Source organism: Triticum urartu, chromosome 3A, assembly GCF_056163025.1.
Source record: "Triticum urartu cultivar PI428250 chromosome 3A, HENAU_Tu73, whole genome shotgun sequence".
In the NCBI taxonomy this organism is placed as follows: Eukaryota; Viridiplantae; Streptophyta; class Magnoliopsida; order Poales; family Poaceae; genus Triticum; species Triticum urartu.
Window position 1 is genome coordinate 618092322 of NC_141875.1, and position 17437 is coordinate 618109758.

General features: G+C 49.2%; 1 protein-coding gene across 1 annotated transcript; it reads left to right on the top strand.

Moving 5' to 3' along the window:
- Positions 1 to 14566: 14566 nt before the first annotated feature.
- On the top strand, positions 14567 to 16127 carry LOC125545468 (putative F-box protein At1g47790). Its single transcript, XM_048709415.2, has one exon. The coding sequence runs from the start codon at positions 14789 to 14791 to the stop codon at positions 15851 to 15853; it is 1065 nt and encodes a 354-aa protein (XP_048565372.1). The 5' UTR covers positions 14567 to 14788; the 3' UTR covers positions 15854 to 16127.
- The last annotated feature ends 1310 nt before the right edge of the window (positions 16128 to 17437 follow it).

The window sequence follows — 17437 nt, forward strand, 5'->3', positions numbered from 1 at the left end:
GATGGGGGGCCCAAACCCCCTGGTCACGTGGGAATAGGTGAGGGGGGCGCACAGCCCCTTAGTGGGCTGGTTTGCCCCCTTCCCTTGGCCCATGAAGCCCCCCAACACTTGCCGGGGCTCCCGAAACACCTTTCGGTCATGCTGGTCATCACCCGGTACCTCCAGAACACTTCCGGACTCCAAAACCCTTTGTCCAATATATCAATCTTCACCTCCAGACCATTTCGAAACTCCTCGTGACGTCCGGGATCTCATCCGGGACTCCGAACAACATTCGGTAACCGCGTACATACTTTCCCTATAACCCTAGCGTCATCGAATCTTAAGTGTGTAGACACTACGGGCTCAGGAATAATGCAGACATGACCGAGACATCTCTCTGGTCAATAACCAACAGCGGGATCTGGATACCCATGTTGGCTCCCACATGTTCCACGATGATATCATCGGATGAACCACGATGTCAAGGATTCAGTCAATCCCGTATACAATTCCCTTTGTCTACCGGTATAGTACTTGCCCGAGATTCGATCGTCGGTATCCCGATACCTTGTTCAATCTCGTTACCGGCAAGTCTCTTTACTCGTTCTGTAACACATCATCCCGTGATCAGCTCCTTGGTCACATTGTGCACATTATGATGATGTCCTACCGAGTGGGCCCAGAGATACCTCTCCGTTTACACGGAGTGACAAATCCCAGGCTCGATTCGTGCCAACCCAACAGACACTTTCGGAGATACCCGTAGTGCACCTTTATAGCCACCCAGTTACGTTGTGGCATTTGGTACACCCAAAGCATTCCTACGGTATCCGGGAGTTGCACAATCTCATGGTCTAAGGAAATGATACTTGACATTAGAAAAGCTTTAGCAGAGGAACTATACGATCTTGTGCTAGGCTTAGGATTGGGTCTTGTCCATCACATCATTCTCCTAATGATGTGATCCCGTTATCAATGACATCCAATGTCCATGGTGAGGAAACCATGACCATCTATTGATCAACGAGCTAGTCAACTAGAGGCTTACTAGGGACATGTTGTGGTCTATGTATTCACACATGTATTATGGGTTCCGGTTAATACAATTATAGCATGAACAATAGACAATTATCATGAACAAGGAAATACAATAATAACCATTTTATTATTACCTCTAGGGCATATTTCCAACTGTCTCCCACTTGCACTAGAGTCAATAATCTAGTTCACATCATTATGTGATTGCAATGAATCCAACACCCATGGGGTTTGTTCATATCTTGCTTGTGAGAGAGGTTTATTAGTCAATGAGTCTGAACCTTTCAGATACATGTGTGCTTTACAAATCTCTATGTCATCTTGTAGATGCAGCTACCACACGCTACTTGGAGCTATTCCAAATAACTGTTCTACTATACTAATCCAGTTTACTACTCAGAGTCATCCGGATTAGTGTCAAAGTTTGCATCGACGTAACCATTTACGATGAACTCTTTTACCACCTCCATAATCGAGAAAATTCCTTAGTCCACTAGTTACTAAGGATAAGTTCGACCACTGTCGTGTGATCCATTCATGGATCACTCTTGTACCCCTTGACTAAATCATGGCAAGGCACACTTCAGGTGCGGTACACAGCATATCATACTGTAGAGCCTACGTCTAAAGCATAGGGGACGACCTTCGTCCTTTCTCTCTCTTCTGCCGTGGTCAAGTCTTGAGTCTTACTCAATATTCACAGCTTGTAACACAGCTAAGAACTCCTCCTTTGCTGATCTATTTTTGAACTCCTTCAAAATCTTGTCACGGTATGTATTCATTCGAAAGTACTATTAAGCGTTATTGATATATCCTTATAGATCTTGATGCTCAATGTTCAAGTAGCTTAATCCAGATTTTCCATTGAAAAACACTTTTCAAATAACCCTGCATGCTTTCCAGAAATTCTACATCATTTCTGATCAACAATATGTTAACAACATATACTCATCAAAATTCTATAGTGCTCCCACTCACTTCTTTGGAAATACAAGTTTCTCATAAACTTTGTATAAACCCAAAATCTTTGATCATCTCATCAAAGCGTACATTCCAACTCCGAGATGCTTACTCCGGTCCTTAGAAGGATTGCTGGAGCTTTGCATATTTGTTACCATCTTTTAGGATTGAAAAAACCTTCTGGTTGTATCACATACAACCTTTCCTCAAGAAAAATGTTGAGGAAACAATGTTTTTACATCCTATCTGCAAGATTTCATAAATAATGCAGTAACTGCTAACATAATTCCAACAGACTCTTAGCATCGCTACGAGTGAGAAAGTCTCATCATAGTCAACTCCTTGAACTTGTCGGGAAACATCTTAATGACAAGTCGAGCTTTCTTAATGGTGACACTTACCATCATTGTCTGTCTTCCTTTTAAAATCCATCTGCACCCAACAACCTTACGACCATCAAGTGGTTCTTTCAAAGTCTATACTTTCTTTTATACATGGATCCTCTCTCGGATTTTATGGCCTCGAGCCATTCTTCAGAATCTGGGCACACCATCACTTCTCCATAGCTCGTAGGTTCATTGTTGTCTAGCAACATGACTTCCAAGATAGGATTACGTACCACTCTGAAGTAGTATGCATCCTTGTCGACCTATGAGGTTTGGTAGTGACTTGATCCGAACTTTCATGATCACTATCATAAGCTTCCACTTCAATTGGTGTAGGTGCCACAGGAACAACTTCCTATGCCCTGCTACACACTAGTTGAAGTGACGGTTCAATAACCTCATCAAGTCTCCACCATCCTCCCACTCAATTCTTTGCAGAGAAACTTTTCCTCGAGAAAGGACCCATTTCTAGAAACAATCACTTTTGCTTCCGGATCTGAAATAGGAGGTATACCCAACTATTTTGGGGTATTCTATGAAGATGCATTTATCCGCTTTGGGTTTGAGCTTATCACCTTGAAACTTTTTCACATAAGCATCGCAGCCCCAAACTTTCAAGAAACGACAGCTTAGGTTTCTCTAAACCATAGTTCATACGGTGTCGTCTCAACGGAATTGTGTGGTGCCCTATTTAAAGTGAGTGCGGTTTTCTCTAATGCCTAACCCATAAACGATAGTGGTAATTCGATAAGAGACATCATGGTATGCACCATATCCAATAGGGTACAGTTGTGATGTTCGGACACACCATCACACTATGGTGGTCTAGGCGGTATTAGTTGTGAAACAATTTCCACAATGTCTTAATTGTGTGCCAAACTCATAACTCAGATATTCATCTCTATGATCATATCATAGACATTTTATCATCTTGTCACGACGATCTTTAACTTCACTCTGAAATTACTTAAACCTTTCAATAATTCAGACTTGTGTTTCATCAAATAAATATACTCAGCATCTACTCAAATCATCTATGAAGTAAGAACATAACGATATCCACTGCGTGCCTCTGCACACATCAAAATGTATTACTTCCAACAAGTTGCTTTCTTGTTCCATCTTACTGAAAACGAGGCCTTTCAGTCATCTTGCCCATGTGGTATGATTTGCATGTCTCAAGTGATTCAAAATCAAGTGAGTCCAAATGATCCATCTGCATGGAGTTTATTCATGCATATCTACCAATAGACATGGTTCACATGTCTCAATCTTTTCAAAAATGAGTGAGTCCAAAGATCCATCAAGATGGAGCTTCTTCATGCGTTTTATACCAACATGACTCAAATGGCAGTGCCACAAGTACGTGGTACTATCATTACTATCTTATATCTTTTGGCATGAACATGTGTATCACTACGATCGAGATTCAATAAACCATTCATTTTAGGTGCAAGACCATTGAAGGTATTATTCAAATAAACAGAGTAACCATTATTCTCCTTAAATGAATAACCGTGTGGCGATAAACATAATCCAATCATGTCTATGCTCAACGCAAACACCAAATAACAATTATTTTGGTTTAACACCAATCCCGATGGTAGAGGGAGCGTGCGATGTTTGATCACATCAACCTTGGAAACACATATCGTCATCTCACCTTTAGCTAGTCTCTGCAGCCTTTTATTTCGAGTTACTAACGCTTAGCAACCGAACCGGTATTTATTACCCTGGTGCTACTAGGAGTACTAGTAAAGTACACAATAATATGACGTATATCCAAAATACTTTTGTCGACCTTGCCAACCTTCTCATCTACCAAGTATCTAGGGTAGTTCTGCTTCAGTGACCGTTCCCCTCATTATAGAAGCACTTAGTCTCGGGTTTGGTTCAACCTCGGGTTTCTTCACTAGAGCAGCAACTGATTTCCCGTCTCATGAAGTATCCCTTCTTTCCCTTGCCCTTCTTGAAACTAGTGGTTTAACCATCAACAATTGATGCTCCTACTTGATTTCTACTTTCGCAGTGTCAAACATCGCGAGTTGCTCAAGGATCATCATGTCTATCCCTGATATGTTATAGTTCATCACGAAGCTCCAATAGCTTGGTGGCAGTGACTATGGAGAACCATCACTATCTCATCTGGAAGATTAACTCCCACTCGATTCAAGCGATTGCAGTACTCAGACAATCTGAGCACATGCTCAATGATTCAGTTTTTCTCCCTTAGTTTGCAGGCTTAAGAAACTTGTCAGAGGTCTCATACCTCTTGACGTGGGCACTAGTCTGAAATTCCAATTTCAGTCTTTGGAACATCTCATATGTTCTGCGAGGTTTCAAAAACGTCTTTGGTGCCACAATTCTAAACCGTTAGTATTATGTACTGAACTATCACGTAGTCATCAAAACGTGTATGTCAGATGTTTCCCAACATCTACAGACGATGCTCAAGGTTCAACACACTGAGCGGTGCATTAAGGACATAACCCTTCTGTGAAGCAATGAGGACAATCCTCAGTTCATGGACCCAGTCCGCATAATTGCTACTGTCAACTCTCAACTAAATTTTCTCTAGGAACATATCTAAAACAGTAGAACCAAAGTGTGAGCTACGACATAATTTGCAAAGACCTTTTGACTATGTTCATGATAATTAAGTTCATCTAATCAATTTATTCAATGAACTCCCACTTAGATAGACATCCCTCTAGTCATCTAAGTGATACATGATCCGAGTCAACTAGGCCGTGTCCGATCATCACGTGAGACGGACTAGTCATCATCGGTGAACATCTTCATGTTGATCGTATCCACTATACGACTCATGTTCGATCTTTCGGTCTTCCGTGTTCCGAGGCCATGTCTGTACATGCTAGGCTCGTCAAGTTAACCTAAGTGTATTGCGTGTGTAAATCTGGCTTACACCCGTTGTATGCGAACGTTAGAACCTATCACACCCGATCATCACGTGGTGCTTCGGAACAACGGACCTTAGCAACGGTGCACAGTTAGGGGGAACACTTTCTTGAAATTATTGTGAGGGATCATCTTATTTATGCTACCGACGTTCTAAGCAAATAAGATGTAAACATGATGAACATCACATGCAAATCATAAAGTGACATGATATGGCCAATATCATCTTGCGCCTTTGATCTCCATCTTCGAGGTGCGACATGAACACCATCGTCACCGGCATGACACCATGATCTCCATCATCATGATCTCCATCATCATGTCTTCATGAAGTTGCCTCGCCAACTATTACTTCTACTACTATGGCTAACGGTTAGCAATAAAGTAAAGTAATTACATGACGTTTTCATTGACACGCATGTCATAAATAAATTAAGACAACTCCTATGGCTCCTGCCGGTTGTCATACTCATCGACATGCAAGTCGTGATTCCTGTTACAAGAACATGATCAATCTCATACATCACATATATCATTCATCACATCCTTTTGGCCATATCACATCACATAGCATACCCTGCAAAAACAAGTTAGATGTCCTCTAATTGTTGTTGCATGTTTTATGTGGCTGCTATGGGTTTCTAGCAAGAACGTTTCTTACCTATGCAAAACCACAACGATGATATGCCAATTGCTATTTACCCTTCATAAGGACCCATTTCATCGAATCTGATCCGACTAAAGTGGGAGAGACAGACACCCGCCAGCCACCTTATGCATCAAGTGCATGTCAGTCGGTGGAACCAGTCTCACGTAAGCGTACGTGTAAGGTCGGTCCGGGCCGCTTCATCCCACAATGCCGCCGGATCAAGATAATACTAGTAACGGTAAGCAAACTGAACAAATCATCGCCCACAACTGCTTTGTGTTCTACTCGTGCATAGAATCTACGCATAGACCTAGCTCATGATGCCACTGTTGGGGATCTTAGCAGAAATTTAAAATTTTCTATGCATCACCAAGATCAATCTATGGAGTAATCTAGCAACGAGGGGAAGGGGAGTGCATCTACATACCCTTGTAGATCGCTAAGCGGAAGCGTTACTAGAACACGGATGAGGTAGTCGTACTCGTAGAGATTTAGACTGCGATCAATTCCGATCTAAGAGCCGAACAACGGCGCCTCCACGTTCAACACACGTGCAGCCCGATGACGTCTCCCATGCCTTGATCCAACAAGGAGAGAGGGAGAGGTTGGGGAAGACTCCGTCCATCTGCAGCATGACGGCTTGGTGGTGGTGGAGGAGCGCGGTACTCCAGCAGGGCTTGGCCAAGCACTACGAGAGACGAGGAGGGAGAGAGGTAGGGCTGCGCCTTGGGAGAGAGAGACTCGTGTGTTATGCAGCCTCAAAACCTCCACCGTATATAGGGGCAAGGGCAAGGGGAGGCGCCCTAGGGTTTCCCCTAGGGGGGCGGCGGCCAGGGCAGATGGGATCTCCCCTATGGGTGACTTGGCCCCCAAGCCAGGAGGTGGGAACCCTAGATGGGGCGCCCCAAACCCCCTGGTCACGTAGGAATAGGTGAGGGGGCGCACAGCCCCTTAGTGGGCTGGTTTGCCCCCTTCCCTTGGCCCATGAAGCCCCCCAACACTTGCTGGGGCTCCCGAAACACCTTCCGGTCATGCTGGTCATCACCCGGTACCTCCGGAACACTTCCGGACTCCGAAACCCTTCGTCCAATATATCAATCTTCACCTCTGGACCATTCCGGAACTCCTCGTGACGTCCGGGATCTCATCCGGGACTCCGAACAACATTCGGTAACCGTGTACATACTTTCCCTATAACCCTAGCGTCATCGAACCTTAAGTGTGTAGACTCTACGGGCTCGGGAATAATGCAGACATGACCGAGACATCTCTCTGGTCAATAACCTACAACGGGATCTGGATACCCATGTTGGCTCCCACATGTTCCACGATGATCTCATCGGATGAACCACGATGTCAAGGATTCAGTCAATCCCGTATACAATTCCCTTTGTCTACCGGTATAGTACTTGCCCGAGATTCGATCATTGGTATCCCGATACCTTGTTCAATCTCGTTACCGGCAAGTCTCTTTACTCGTTCCGTAACACATCATCCCGTGATCAACTCCTTGGTCACATTGTGCACATTATGATGATGTCCTACCGAGTGGGCCCAGAGATACCTCTCCGTTTACACGGAGTGACAAATCCCAGTCTCGATTCGTGCCAACCCAACAGACACTTTCGGAGATACCCGTAGTGCACCTTTATAGCCACCCAGTTACGTTGTGGCGTTTGGTACACCCAAAGCATTCCTACGGTATCCGGGAGTTGCACAATCTCATGGTCTAAGGAAATGATACTTGACATTAGAAAAGCTTTAGCAGAGGAACTATACGATCTTGTGCTAGGCTTAGGATTGGGTCTTGTCCATCACATCATTCTCCTAATGATGTGATCCCGTTATCAATGACATCCAATGTCCATGATCAGGAAACCATGACCATCTATTGATCAACGAGCTAGTCAACTAGAGGCTTACTAGGGACATGTTGTGGTCTATGTATTCACACATGTATTACGGTTTCCGGTTAATACAATTATAGTATGAACAATAGACAATTATCATGAACAAGGAAATACAATAATAACCATTTTATTATTGCCTGTAGGGCATATTTCCAACACCTCGTGGGGCCCACGTTGCACCACCGACGTACTGCTTCCTCCTATATATATACCTACGTACCCCCAAACTACCAGATACGGAGCCAAAACCCTAATTCCACCGCCGTAACTTTCTGTACCCGTGAGATCCCATCTGGGGGCCTTTTCCGGAGCTCCGCCGAAGGGGGCATCGATCACGGAGGGCTTCTACATCAACACCATAGCCTCTCCGATGAAGTGTGAGTAGTTTACTTCAGACCTTCGGGTCCATAGTTATTAGCTAGATGGCTTCTTCTCTCTTTTTGGATCTCAATACAAAGTTCTCCCCCTCTCTTGTGGAGATCTATTTGATGTAATCTTCTTTTGCGGTGTGTTTGTTGAGACCGATGAATTATGAGTTTATGATCAAGTTTATCTATGAACAATATTTGAATCTTCTCTGAATTCTTTTATGTATGATTGGTTATCTTTGAAAGTCTCTTCGAATTATCAGTTTGGTTTGGCCTACTAGATCGATCTTTCTTGTAATGGTTGAAGTGCTTAGCTTTGGGTTCAATCTTGCGGTGTCCTTTCCGAGTGATAGTAGGGGCAGCAAGGCACGTATTGTATTGTCGCCATCGAGGATAACAAGATGGGGTTTATATGATATTGCATGAGTTTATCCCTCTACATCATGTCATCTTGCTTAAAGCGTTACTCTGTTCTTTTGAACTTAATACTCTAGATGCATGCTGGATAGCGGTCGATGTGTGGAGTAATAGTAGTAGATGCAGGCAGGAGTCGGTCTACTTGTCTCGGACGTGATGCCTATATACATGATCATACCTCGATATTCTCATAACTATGCTCAATTCTGTCAATTGCTCAACAGTAATTTGTGTACCCACCGTAATATTTATGCTCTCGAGAGAAGCCACTAGTGAAACCTATGGCCCCCGGGTCTATTTTCCATCATATTAATCTTCTGTCAACAAGCTATTTCCTTTTTTGTTTATTTTGCTTTCTTTACTTTGCATCTTTATCATAAAAATACCAAAAATATTATCTTATCATATCTATCAGATCTCACTTTCGTAAGTGATCGGGAAGAGATTGACAACCCCTTTATTGCGTTGGTTGCGAGGATTTTATTTGTTTGTGTAGGTGCTAGGGACTCGTGCGTGGCCTCCTACTGGATTGATACCTTGGTTCACAAAAACTTAGGGAAATACTTATGCTACTTTGCTGCATCACCGTTTCCTCTTCAAGAGAAAACCAACGCAGTGCTCAAGAGCTAGCAGACACTTGTATCCCAGACCTCCTATATAATGTCAGGTTTGACACACGGTGTAACCTATGCCAACAACTAGCACAAACATATAGAGGGAGCCGTAGCGCTCGGGTGGCCAAAGTGCGTATCGTAGCGGTATCAACGGGGAGGAGTGCTCGTAGTCATGCCCCGGTCATGTAGTTATATCGGTGAACCTCGTTAACAAATCTCGATGCCGTGCCTCATGTGTTGCTTGGACCTCACATTATTCTAATAAGTGGTAGATCTTGGAGACCCAAGCATCATTCTTTAACTCTGATCGAACCTTCCAGTTTTTCCTTTTGGAAGTCTCATGAATGGTGCTAGGAGGGACAATTAGGAAGGTGACATGGGCATGGGGTAAGCCGTTTGAGACATGAGCACTGCCTTGACGATAGTTGTGCAGCCAATGGCACTAATCTGATGTTATTGCCATCCCAAGGAACAAGCTTGTCCTCGATCTTGTCCATGAGGAACTGGAAATCCACTGTTTTGATTCACAAGGTGGTACTCATAGTCGTGCAAACCGCCCCCCGCTAGGGTTCCCTCCCCTGCCGTCGCCGGCCGCCGGGTGAGCGCCTCCAGGCTCGCCCCGCTCCCTTCCCTCCCCCTCCCCCCCCCCCCCCGCGGCGCGTCCGCGCACGCTGGGGGGAACCTCACTTGCTGCAGCCTTAGACCCACCTTCCTCCCCACCCCCCGCCGTCGTCGGCAAGCTCCGTCGGGCAAAGCCCGCTGGGCGCGACGGCGGCGGGGCCCATCTCCCCCCTGCTTGTGGGACGCCGGTGTGGGGCAGCCTCCTCGAGCTGCGGCGCTGGACTTCCCAGGGTTCAGCAGCTTGGCGGCGGGCTCGCGGGGCGGCCGGCTGGTGGCGGCGCGCCGGCGCCCTGGGTCTCGTGCGTGGCAGGGCGGCTGCGGAGCTCCCGTCTCGGGAGGTGGCGCGCGGTCGGCCCCCTGCTAGATCCAACCGGATCTGGTGGTGGGGGTCGGCTGGCGGCGGCGGTGCGTGCCCGGCGGCTCCGGCGCTATGAGCTCGCCGGGCGATGCGGGTAGGGCAGCGGTCGGGCGTGGCTGTTGCTCCGGCTATGGGCGGCAACGTGTGGAAGTCCGGCGGTGGTGGACTTCCGGTGTCATGGCGGCTTCATGGTGCCTTGGCGGATCTACTTGCGGCGGCGGCCGGCTTCTCCGGTGTCAGCTTGTCTGTGATCGGACCGTTTCGGCCTTCACTTCATCTCCTCGGCGCTCGGTCGCTGCTCCCTTCGAAGGGCTGGCCCTTTCCTAGCCGCGGTTCATCGCTCGTCTCGCGCACGGTGCTGCAGGACCGAGCTCGTCTCGCGCACGGTGCAGCAGGACTGACCTCGTCCCCGCCCCACGGTGCTACAGGACCGATCTCGTCACGCCAGGTTGGGTCGATGGATGCCAGTTTTGGCCGACCTATTGGGTCTCAATGCTGGGGGTGGGCTAGGGGTGCAAAGGCGGATCCTTTTCTGCTCGTCTCTTTGGTTGGGGTAGCGGTGGGTCTCGGGTGCGGTGGTGTCAAGGTCTTGGATACCTGGGCAGCGGCCCTGGTGGCGGTGCACGATGCTCTTGGGCAGAGGCTGTGGCTTGGCGCTGCCCGGTGACCATGGCCGTGTGGGCGGCGTGGTAGCTAGGGTGTAGCGTTCGGTGGCGGTGGGTGGTGGCCGGGGTGAAAACCTGCTCTATCTTCGGATGGACCGGCGACGGTGAAGCTCGTTCCCTTCTTGAAGGCGTTGTCACGGCTCTCACCGCCCGTCGTGCGGCTTTGGGGGAAACTCTGATCCTTGGATCGGGCGGTGGCGGCGCTCCGGTGTCGTATCCTTCTTGAAGGCGCCGCCTTGGAGTCCACGGTTCGTTGTAAGCGGCTTCATCTCTTCGTGGTAGTGTGCTAGGGGTGGTGTTGCTGCGCTCAGCGCTTTTGTATCCTGCCTTCGGTGTGTGTGGTGTTGGCGTGCGTTTGTATCGGATGATGTTGATCTTTGCTTTATATATAAAGCGGGACGAAAGCCTTTTTCGGTAAATCCACTGTTTTGAGTTGCCAAACTGAAAGAGAAAGACCCAAATATTTTGTAGGACAGGCAGCCCAAGCGGCCGATAAACTTTGGTGGATGTGCTTGAGGTGACGACATCTAATAGGGACCGAGCAACTGTAAGTCTGTAATGAAGTTATAGTTGTGTGCATCCGAATATGCAGAACCCAGGAGGCTAGTTGGACCCAGGAGTGTGTGCGTGGATCCCCCAGCAGCTAGCTGAAGAAACCTCGCCGCAACACCGCGGCCGCCAGGCCCCCGCTCCCTCGCTCCCTCATCTCTTCCTCCCCCGATCCAAGAAACCTAGCGCCGCCCCCGCCAGGCCCCCGCTCCCTCGCTTCGCCGCCGCTGGAGGGGTCGGCGAAGTTCGCGCATGCCCCAAGGAAGGTGGCGGTGGGGCTGTTTCTCCCCTCTTCGCGGCGTTGCGCGCGCGCTGTCTGTGTCACCATGAGCGCGGGCGAGATGCAGGGCCGCGGGAGCGGCGTCAGCGCGGGGAGAGGCCAGATCCCGGTCAGGCTTGGCCAGATCTAGCTTCTCCGCCCTCATTGGCCCTCGATGTGGTGCGCGCCGCGTCAGCGGGCAGTGCTCGGCGGCTCCATGGTGGAGTCGCGGACGTTGGTTTGCGGCAGCCGGCGTGCGACGGCGAGGTGGGGCTCAGTGGCTCCGTGGTGGGGTTGCGAGCTCCGGCGGGCAGGAGTGCTGGATCCCAGGGCGGCGGCCCCGGGACGACGAATGATGTGTCGACGGCTGTGGATTCGCGACGGGCGATGCGGCGGTCGTGGTGTTGGACGACACGTGCACAAGACGTTTGATGGAGGTTATTGGAATAGATCTGGGTGAAAACCTGTTCTCGGCTGCTGTGGATTCGTGACGGGCGATGCGACGGTCATGGTGTTGGACGACACGTGCACAAGACATTTGATGGAGATTATTGGAACAGATCTGGGTGAAAACCTGTTCTCGGCTGCTGTCAAGGCCGGCGTTGGCGGCACTATTCAGTGTCGTTTCCTTCTTGAAGGCGTCGCTGTTGAGAAGTTTCAGGCCACTATCTGCTACCTCCGGGGGAAACCCTTGATCAGTAGATCGGGTGACGGCGACATTCTTGTGTCGTTTCCCCCTTGGAGGCGTCATTCTTGGAGCACGGGCTCGAGGGACCAGTAGACAACATCTTTGGTGGACCGGTTCTCCATCCTACACATTGACGGTGGCGTATTTTGGCGGCGTGGCGCTGTGGAGACTCGTAGTCCGATGTGTGATGACGGACTCGCGCAGGAGGGCGACGCTATCTGGCGTCGTGGTGGCGTCGATGGCAGAGAGGCCTGGCAAGGTCGATGCATCAGTTTTGCTCTGAGGATGGATCAATGGAACATGGAGGTGATGACCCTTGCAGCGTGCACATGTGGTGCTCACTGGAAGTGCGCCGGACCGGTGTGTGACCCTATCTAGGTAGTGGCTTGATAGGACATCTGACTTTAGATGTTAGCTTTGGTGCGATGTCTGTTTGGTATTATGCTCGGACATTCGACAACCCTTCATCAAGGGGATAGGAGTAGCGACATGTGTTGCCAAGATGGTGGCTTTAGGCTTATTAATGTATTACCTTTGTAAGGTCTTGGTGAATAATCAATAAAATAGCTGCATGCATCGTCCGTATGTAGAGGTCGGGGTATATCCTTTTTTTCAAAAGAAAAAAGTTGGACCTTACTCTTCAGAAAGGAGAATCTTTTGGATTGCTTACCAGTTACCACATATGTCACATGGTTTCGGAGAGAAGAATCTATGTAGGGTGCAAAGCCATCATCACGACTACACGTAATTGTGACTTGTGAGGTGCACGGCCAAGTGATAAAGAGGTTTTCCTTCGGTTGACACGTCTCCCCCAACCTTCAGTCATCATCAGGACCACGTGTAACTGTGATGTGCATGCATGACACTAGCAGCAAGTGATGTATGATCGCCTCCTCGCACTGTACCAGGAACCAGAATGTCCGGGCAGGGAAGTTGCACACTCCAAGGAACGTTCAGGCACACGCACACCTATCCGTCGGCAGCAGCTGACCAACATGGATCATGCATGTCAGCATCGTTGCGCTATACCAAATTCCGTTCGGCGGAAAGAACCAGCGAGAAGAAGATTGAGTGGCGTCCACACAACAATGCCGGCGTAGGGTGGCGATATACTACTACGACGGCCACCGCGCGCGCACTCGAGGACTTGGTTGGTTGCTTTCTCCGTCCGCCGGCCAGCCGGACGGACGCACCAATCCGCTGCTCTCTGTCACCAATAGTAAAGCAGATAGTAGTAGTACTACATCTACATGCCTAGTTGCCCGCCGGTCGTCCAGATTCCTTGGCCGGATCGACGGCGACCGCTTGAGCTTTAGCGCGGGAAAGCCGTATCCCAACCACCATTGGCGTCCAAGCAACCGATTCCTCGGCCTCGAAGCACCTTAATCGATCAGCTCCCGGATCAAGCATCTTATCTCACAGATACATAGATTATTGGTCATTAGCAGTAACGGAAAAGGGTTAAGCATACCCGTACGTTTAGCTCACATCTTGTTTCTTTCTGCTTATTTGAGAGAGAAGAGACATGCGTATGATGTATGCTAGTTGCAAGTCTGACACGGGAATCGACGTCCAAGTGGCAGCTTCGCCGGCCGTCCAATCCACCCAACTTGTTACGTGGACGCATCACCGCGCGCATGACGACGGGTTGAAGAGTTGCTTCAACGCAAGTCCAAGCGGAAAGGAGCTCGCAAGCGTGGGCCGGTGTCGCGTGGATTAATTTTAGGGGATCGCGCGACTTCACCGCCCTTTTGACAAATCTATCGCACCGCGCCCGTTGATTCATGATTGCGTTTCACAGCACGTACGCAAAGCCCTACCACGGTTATTTTTATGCAAGAAGATTAACGGTGAGCTTTGCTTGCTTCTACCCAAAGCAACAAACTAGAAACGGAGCTGAGGTGCCACGTATACATGTCTCCGTCAGTCATCTTTTTTCCCTGTCAGATCCTGGGATGTTGATCGTAGATCCCCTATGTGTGGATACGCTTTTACCCAAAAAGATGTGCGGATAAGCCTTCCTTTTTTGCAGTTCTACATCACACTCCACTACTGTATGTGAGCCTCGCGTCCACGATTCCTCTGGCCACGCAACGGATTCAGCAGTGAACCGGCGGGTTGTCACGCAGAAACGTCACGTAACCGATCATGGGATGGGGTGTATATATCCAGGGTACTGAAAGCTTTTAATTCAGGTTTGAAGCAGTCCGAGAATCTCTTTCGAAGGCGGAGAGGCCAAGTCTTGGCCGCCATACAACTTATAAGTATCGCCCGCGCTCGCTTTCGTGGGCTCGTGGCCGCTGCCCGCTGCTGTTGCGCTCGGGTGCGGTGGCAGGCGGTGCGTGGTGGTTGCGGGTGCAGCCGCGCGGTGCGTGCTCCGGGAGGGGCGAGGTCGTCGACCGGGGATGGACGGCGAGATGGGCGAGGACCTGCTGGCGGAGATCCTCGTCCGGCTGCCGCCCAAGTCGCTGGCGCGGTTCCAGTGCGTCTCCACCACGTGGCGGGGCCTCATCGCCGCCGACTACCTCCGCCGGAGGCTGCCGCTCATCACGTCCGGCGTGCTGTTCCACGACGGCCCGCGGGACGGCGAGGGCGGGAGGCGGGCCTACACGTACGCGCGCGCGGCGTCGGCTTCGGGCGAGGACGGCGGCGGCGTGGCGGAGGCCGACGACATGTCCTTCTTCCCGTGCCACGCCACGTCCAGCATCATCGACGGCTGCAACGGCCTGCTGCTCTACTACGCGTCCTGCCCGGCGGCGTTCCACGTCGTGAACCCGACCACGCGCCGGTGGGCGGCGCTGCCTGAGCCGCGCAGGAAGACGCTGCTCTCCGTGCTCTCCTTCGACCCCTGCGCCTCCCCGCACTACAAGGTGGTCTGCTTCACCGGGTGGCTGCCCCGGGGCGCCTCCGTCGAGGTGTTCGACTCGGAGACCGGCGCGTGGGGCGAGCACGAGCTCGACTTCGGCCTGGAGACCGACGCCATGTCGGCCACCATGCACTGCTTCGCCGGCGCCGTGCACGTGCTGGCATACTCGGGCCACGTCGTCCGCATCGACCTCGGCACCATGGCGTGCGCGGTCACCGCGCTCCCGGCGCCCGTGAGCTACCGGGCGCGCGCGGGCCACTGCCGCGGCCGGCTCCGGTACGCGTCCAGCGACGGCTCGCGCCTCACGCTGTGGGAGCTGGTGGACGCGGGCAAGTCCGAGTGGGTGGCGAAGCACGAGCTGGGGGTCGTCGACCTCGTCTCCGGCGGCTCGTGCCACCCCGCTACCGCGACCTTCGTGTTCATGGCGTTCCACCCGGAGAGGGAGGTCGTGTACCTGTGGACGCCGTCGAAGCTCATCGCGTTCAACATGGAGCAGATGCGCGTCGAGGAGGAGTGCGTGTTCGGGTCCGGGAAAGAAGACGCGCAGCTCATACAAATCTGGCTGTTTCCCTTCTCGCGCCATTTGGCCAGCTGCTTGGCCTGAGTGGCGATACCGCACGCCACACTCAGCAGCTGAGGATGTGATCGCCTCCAAGAATGTGAGTCCGTTTACTAGTCTACAGAAATGTAGTTGCGTCCAACACTGCACAAAAAAGATATGTAGCAAAGTCCAAATGTGGGATGCACGATACGATTATCGTTTTCTATATTTGATTGATGCAGTGCTTGTTTAGTAGGGCAATCTATTTGCATTCTGTAATAACGGTCTTGTTCAATTACTTGCCTATTTGATATACTATATTCAATTTCTTACACTATTTAATTTGCCTATTTGACTAATTTCGATTTCTTGTCATTTGTTGCTAGATCATCATTGTGTACCCTCATACTTTCCCGTTAGCATCACGGGAGAATATCGTACGAAAACCAATATTCAATGAAAACTTAAATTTCATGAAAACCATATTTTAAAGTTTTAAAAAATCTGAAAAAATGTGGAATGTTAAGGAGGTGATGTTTTATTGCTACATAAAATTTGAAGTTGAAAAACATTATGAGATGTGAGTTATGAAAAAGACAAATTCAGCCCTGAATAGTGACATTACTATTCGGCACTATTCAACACTAATTTTGTCTTTCTCATCGCTTACATCTCGTAATGTGTTCCAACTTGAAATTTTGTGTGGCAATACAACATCATCCTCTTAACATCCCGTATATTTTTCAATTTTTTTTAAAGTTTAAAACATCATTTTCTCGTGGTTTTCATCGGTTTTCACCGAATGTTGGTTTGTTGCACTGATGTTGACCCTAAGGGCATCTCTAGCAGTTGCTTATCCTAAAAATTCAAAAGTCATCCCTTATCTCACTTCCTTATAGTAAAATTTAAGTGATTAAACGCTTCTTAATGTATCAGATCACATGATCCCATCGCCTGGTTTCCCCGCACCATTGTTAGCATCCCCAGGTCCGGGTCCTTCACGGGCAATTGACCATGTCCTTCAGATCATCATCATCATCTGTATTGTTGCTTAGTCCATCTCCATCGACATCCTCCCATCTTTCCACCCCTCTCAACTTCCTCTAATCTCATAGTCAGACCGAGATCGACCTGTTTGGGTTATCAACATATAACCAATCTCCAAATTCCAACCCTGTTTGTTTCAGCTTCATGGACCATATTCAACTTTGGAAAGGTTGGATCTGAAACAAACAACTATTTTGGATTAGTTTTGCCAGTGAAGTTAGAATTCATTCAGGTCATTTTCAGTGTATTTGCCTGAAGTATGTCCTGGTGGAATCAGCTTAGCCAGTGAAGCAAATCCATAGCTGATTCGCCACAAGTTGAAGCTGAAACAAACAAGACATTCGTATCTTATCAACATAGATCACTGACCCACACTCCTTGTATTCATACTCAATCTTTTTACATACTTTGCGAAACCTCCCTAGGTTCTCATATCTGAGAGCATAGACATGTCGTTCCTTCCCTCTGATAATACTAAGGAACTAAGTCAATGGTTCATTGTAACACCCATGATACGGCTATATCTCCCACGTGTCGAGGCACGACTTAGAGGCATAACCGCATGGTGGTTTTGTCGCAAGAGGGGTAATCTTCACACAA

Coding starts and splice junctions, on each gene's coding strand:
- LOC125545468 (XM_048709415.2), top strand. CDS start 14,789: ATGGACGGCGAGATGGGCGAGGACCTGCTGGCGGAGATCCTCGTCCGG.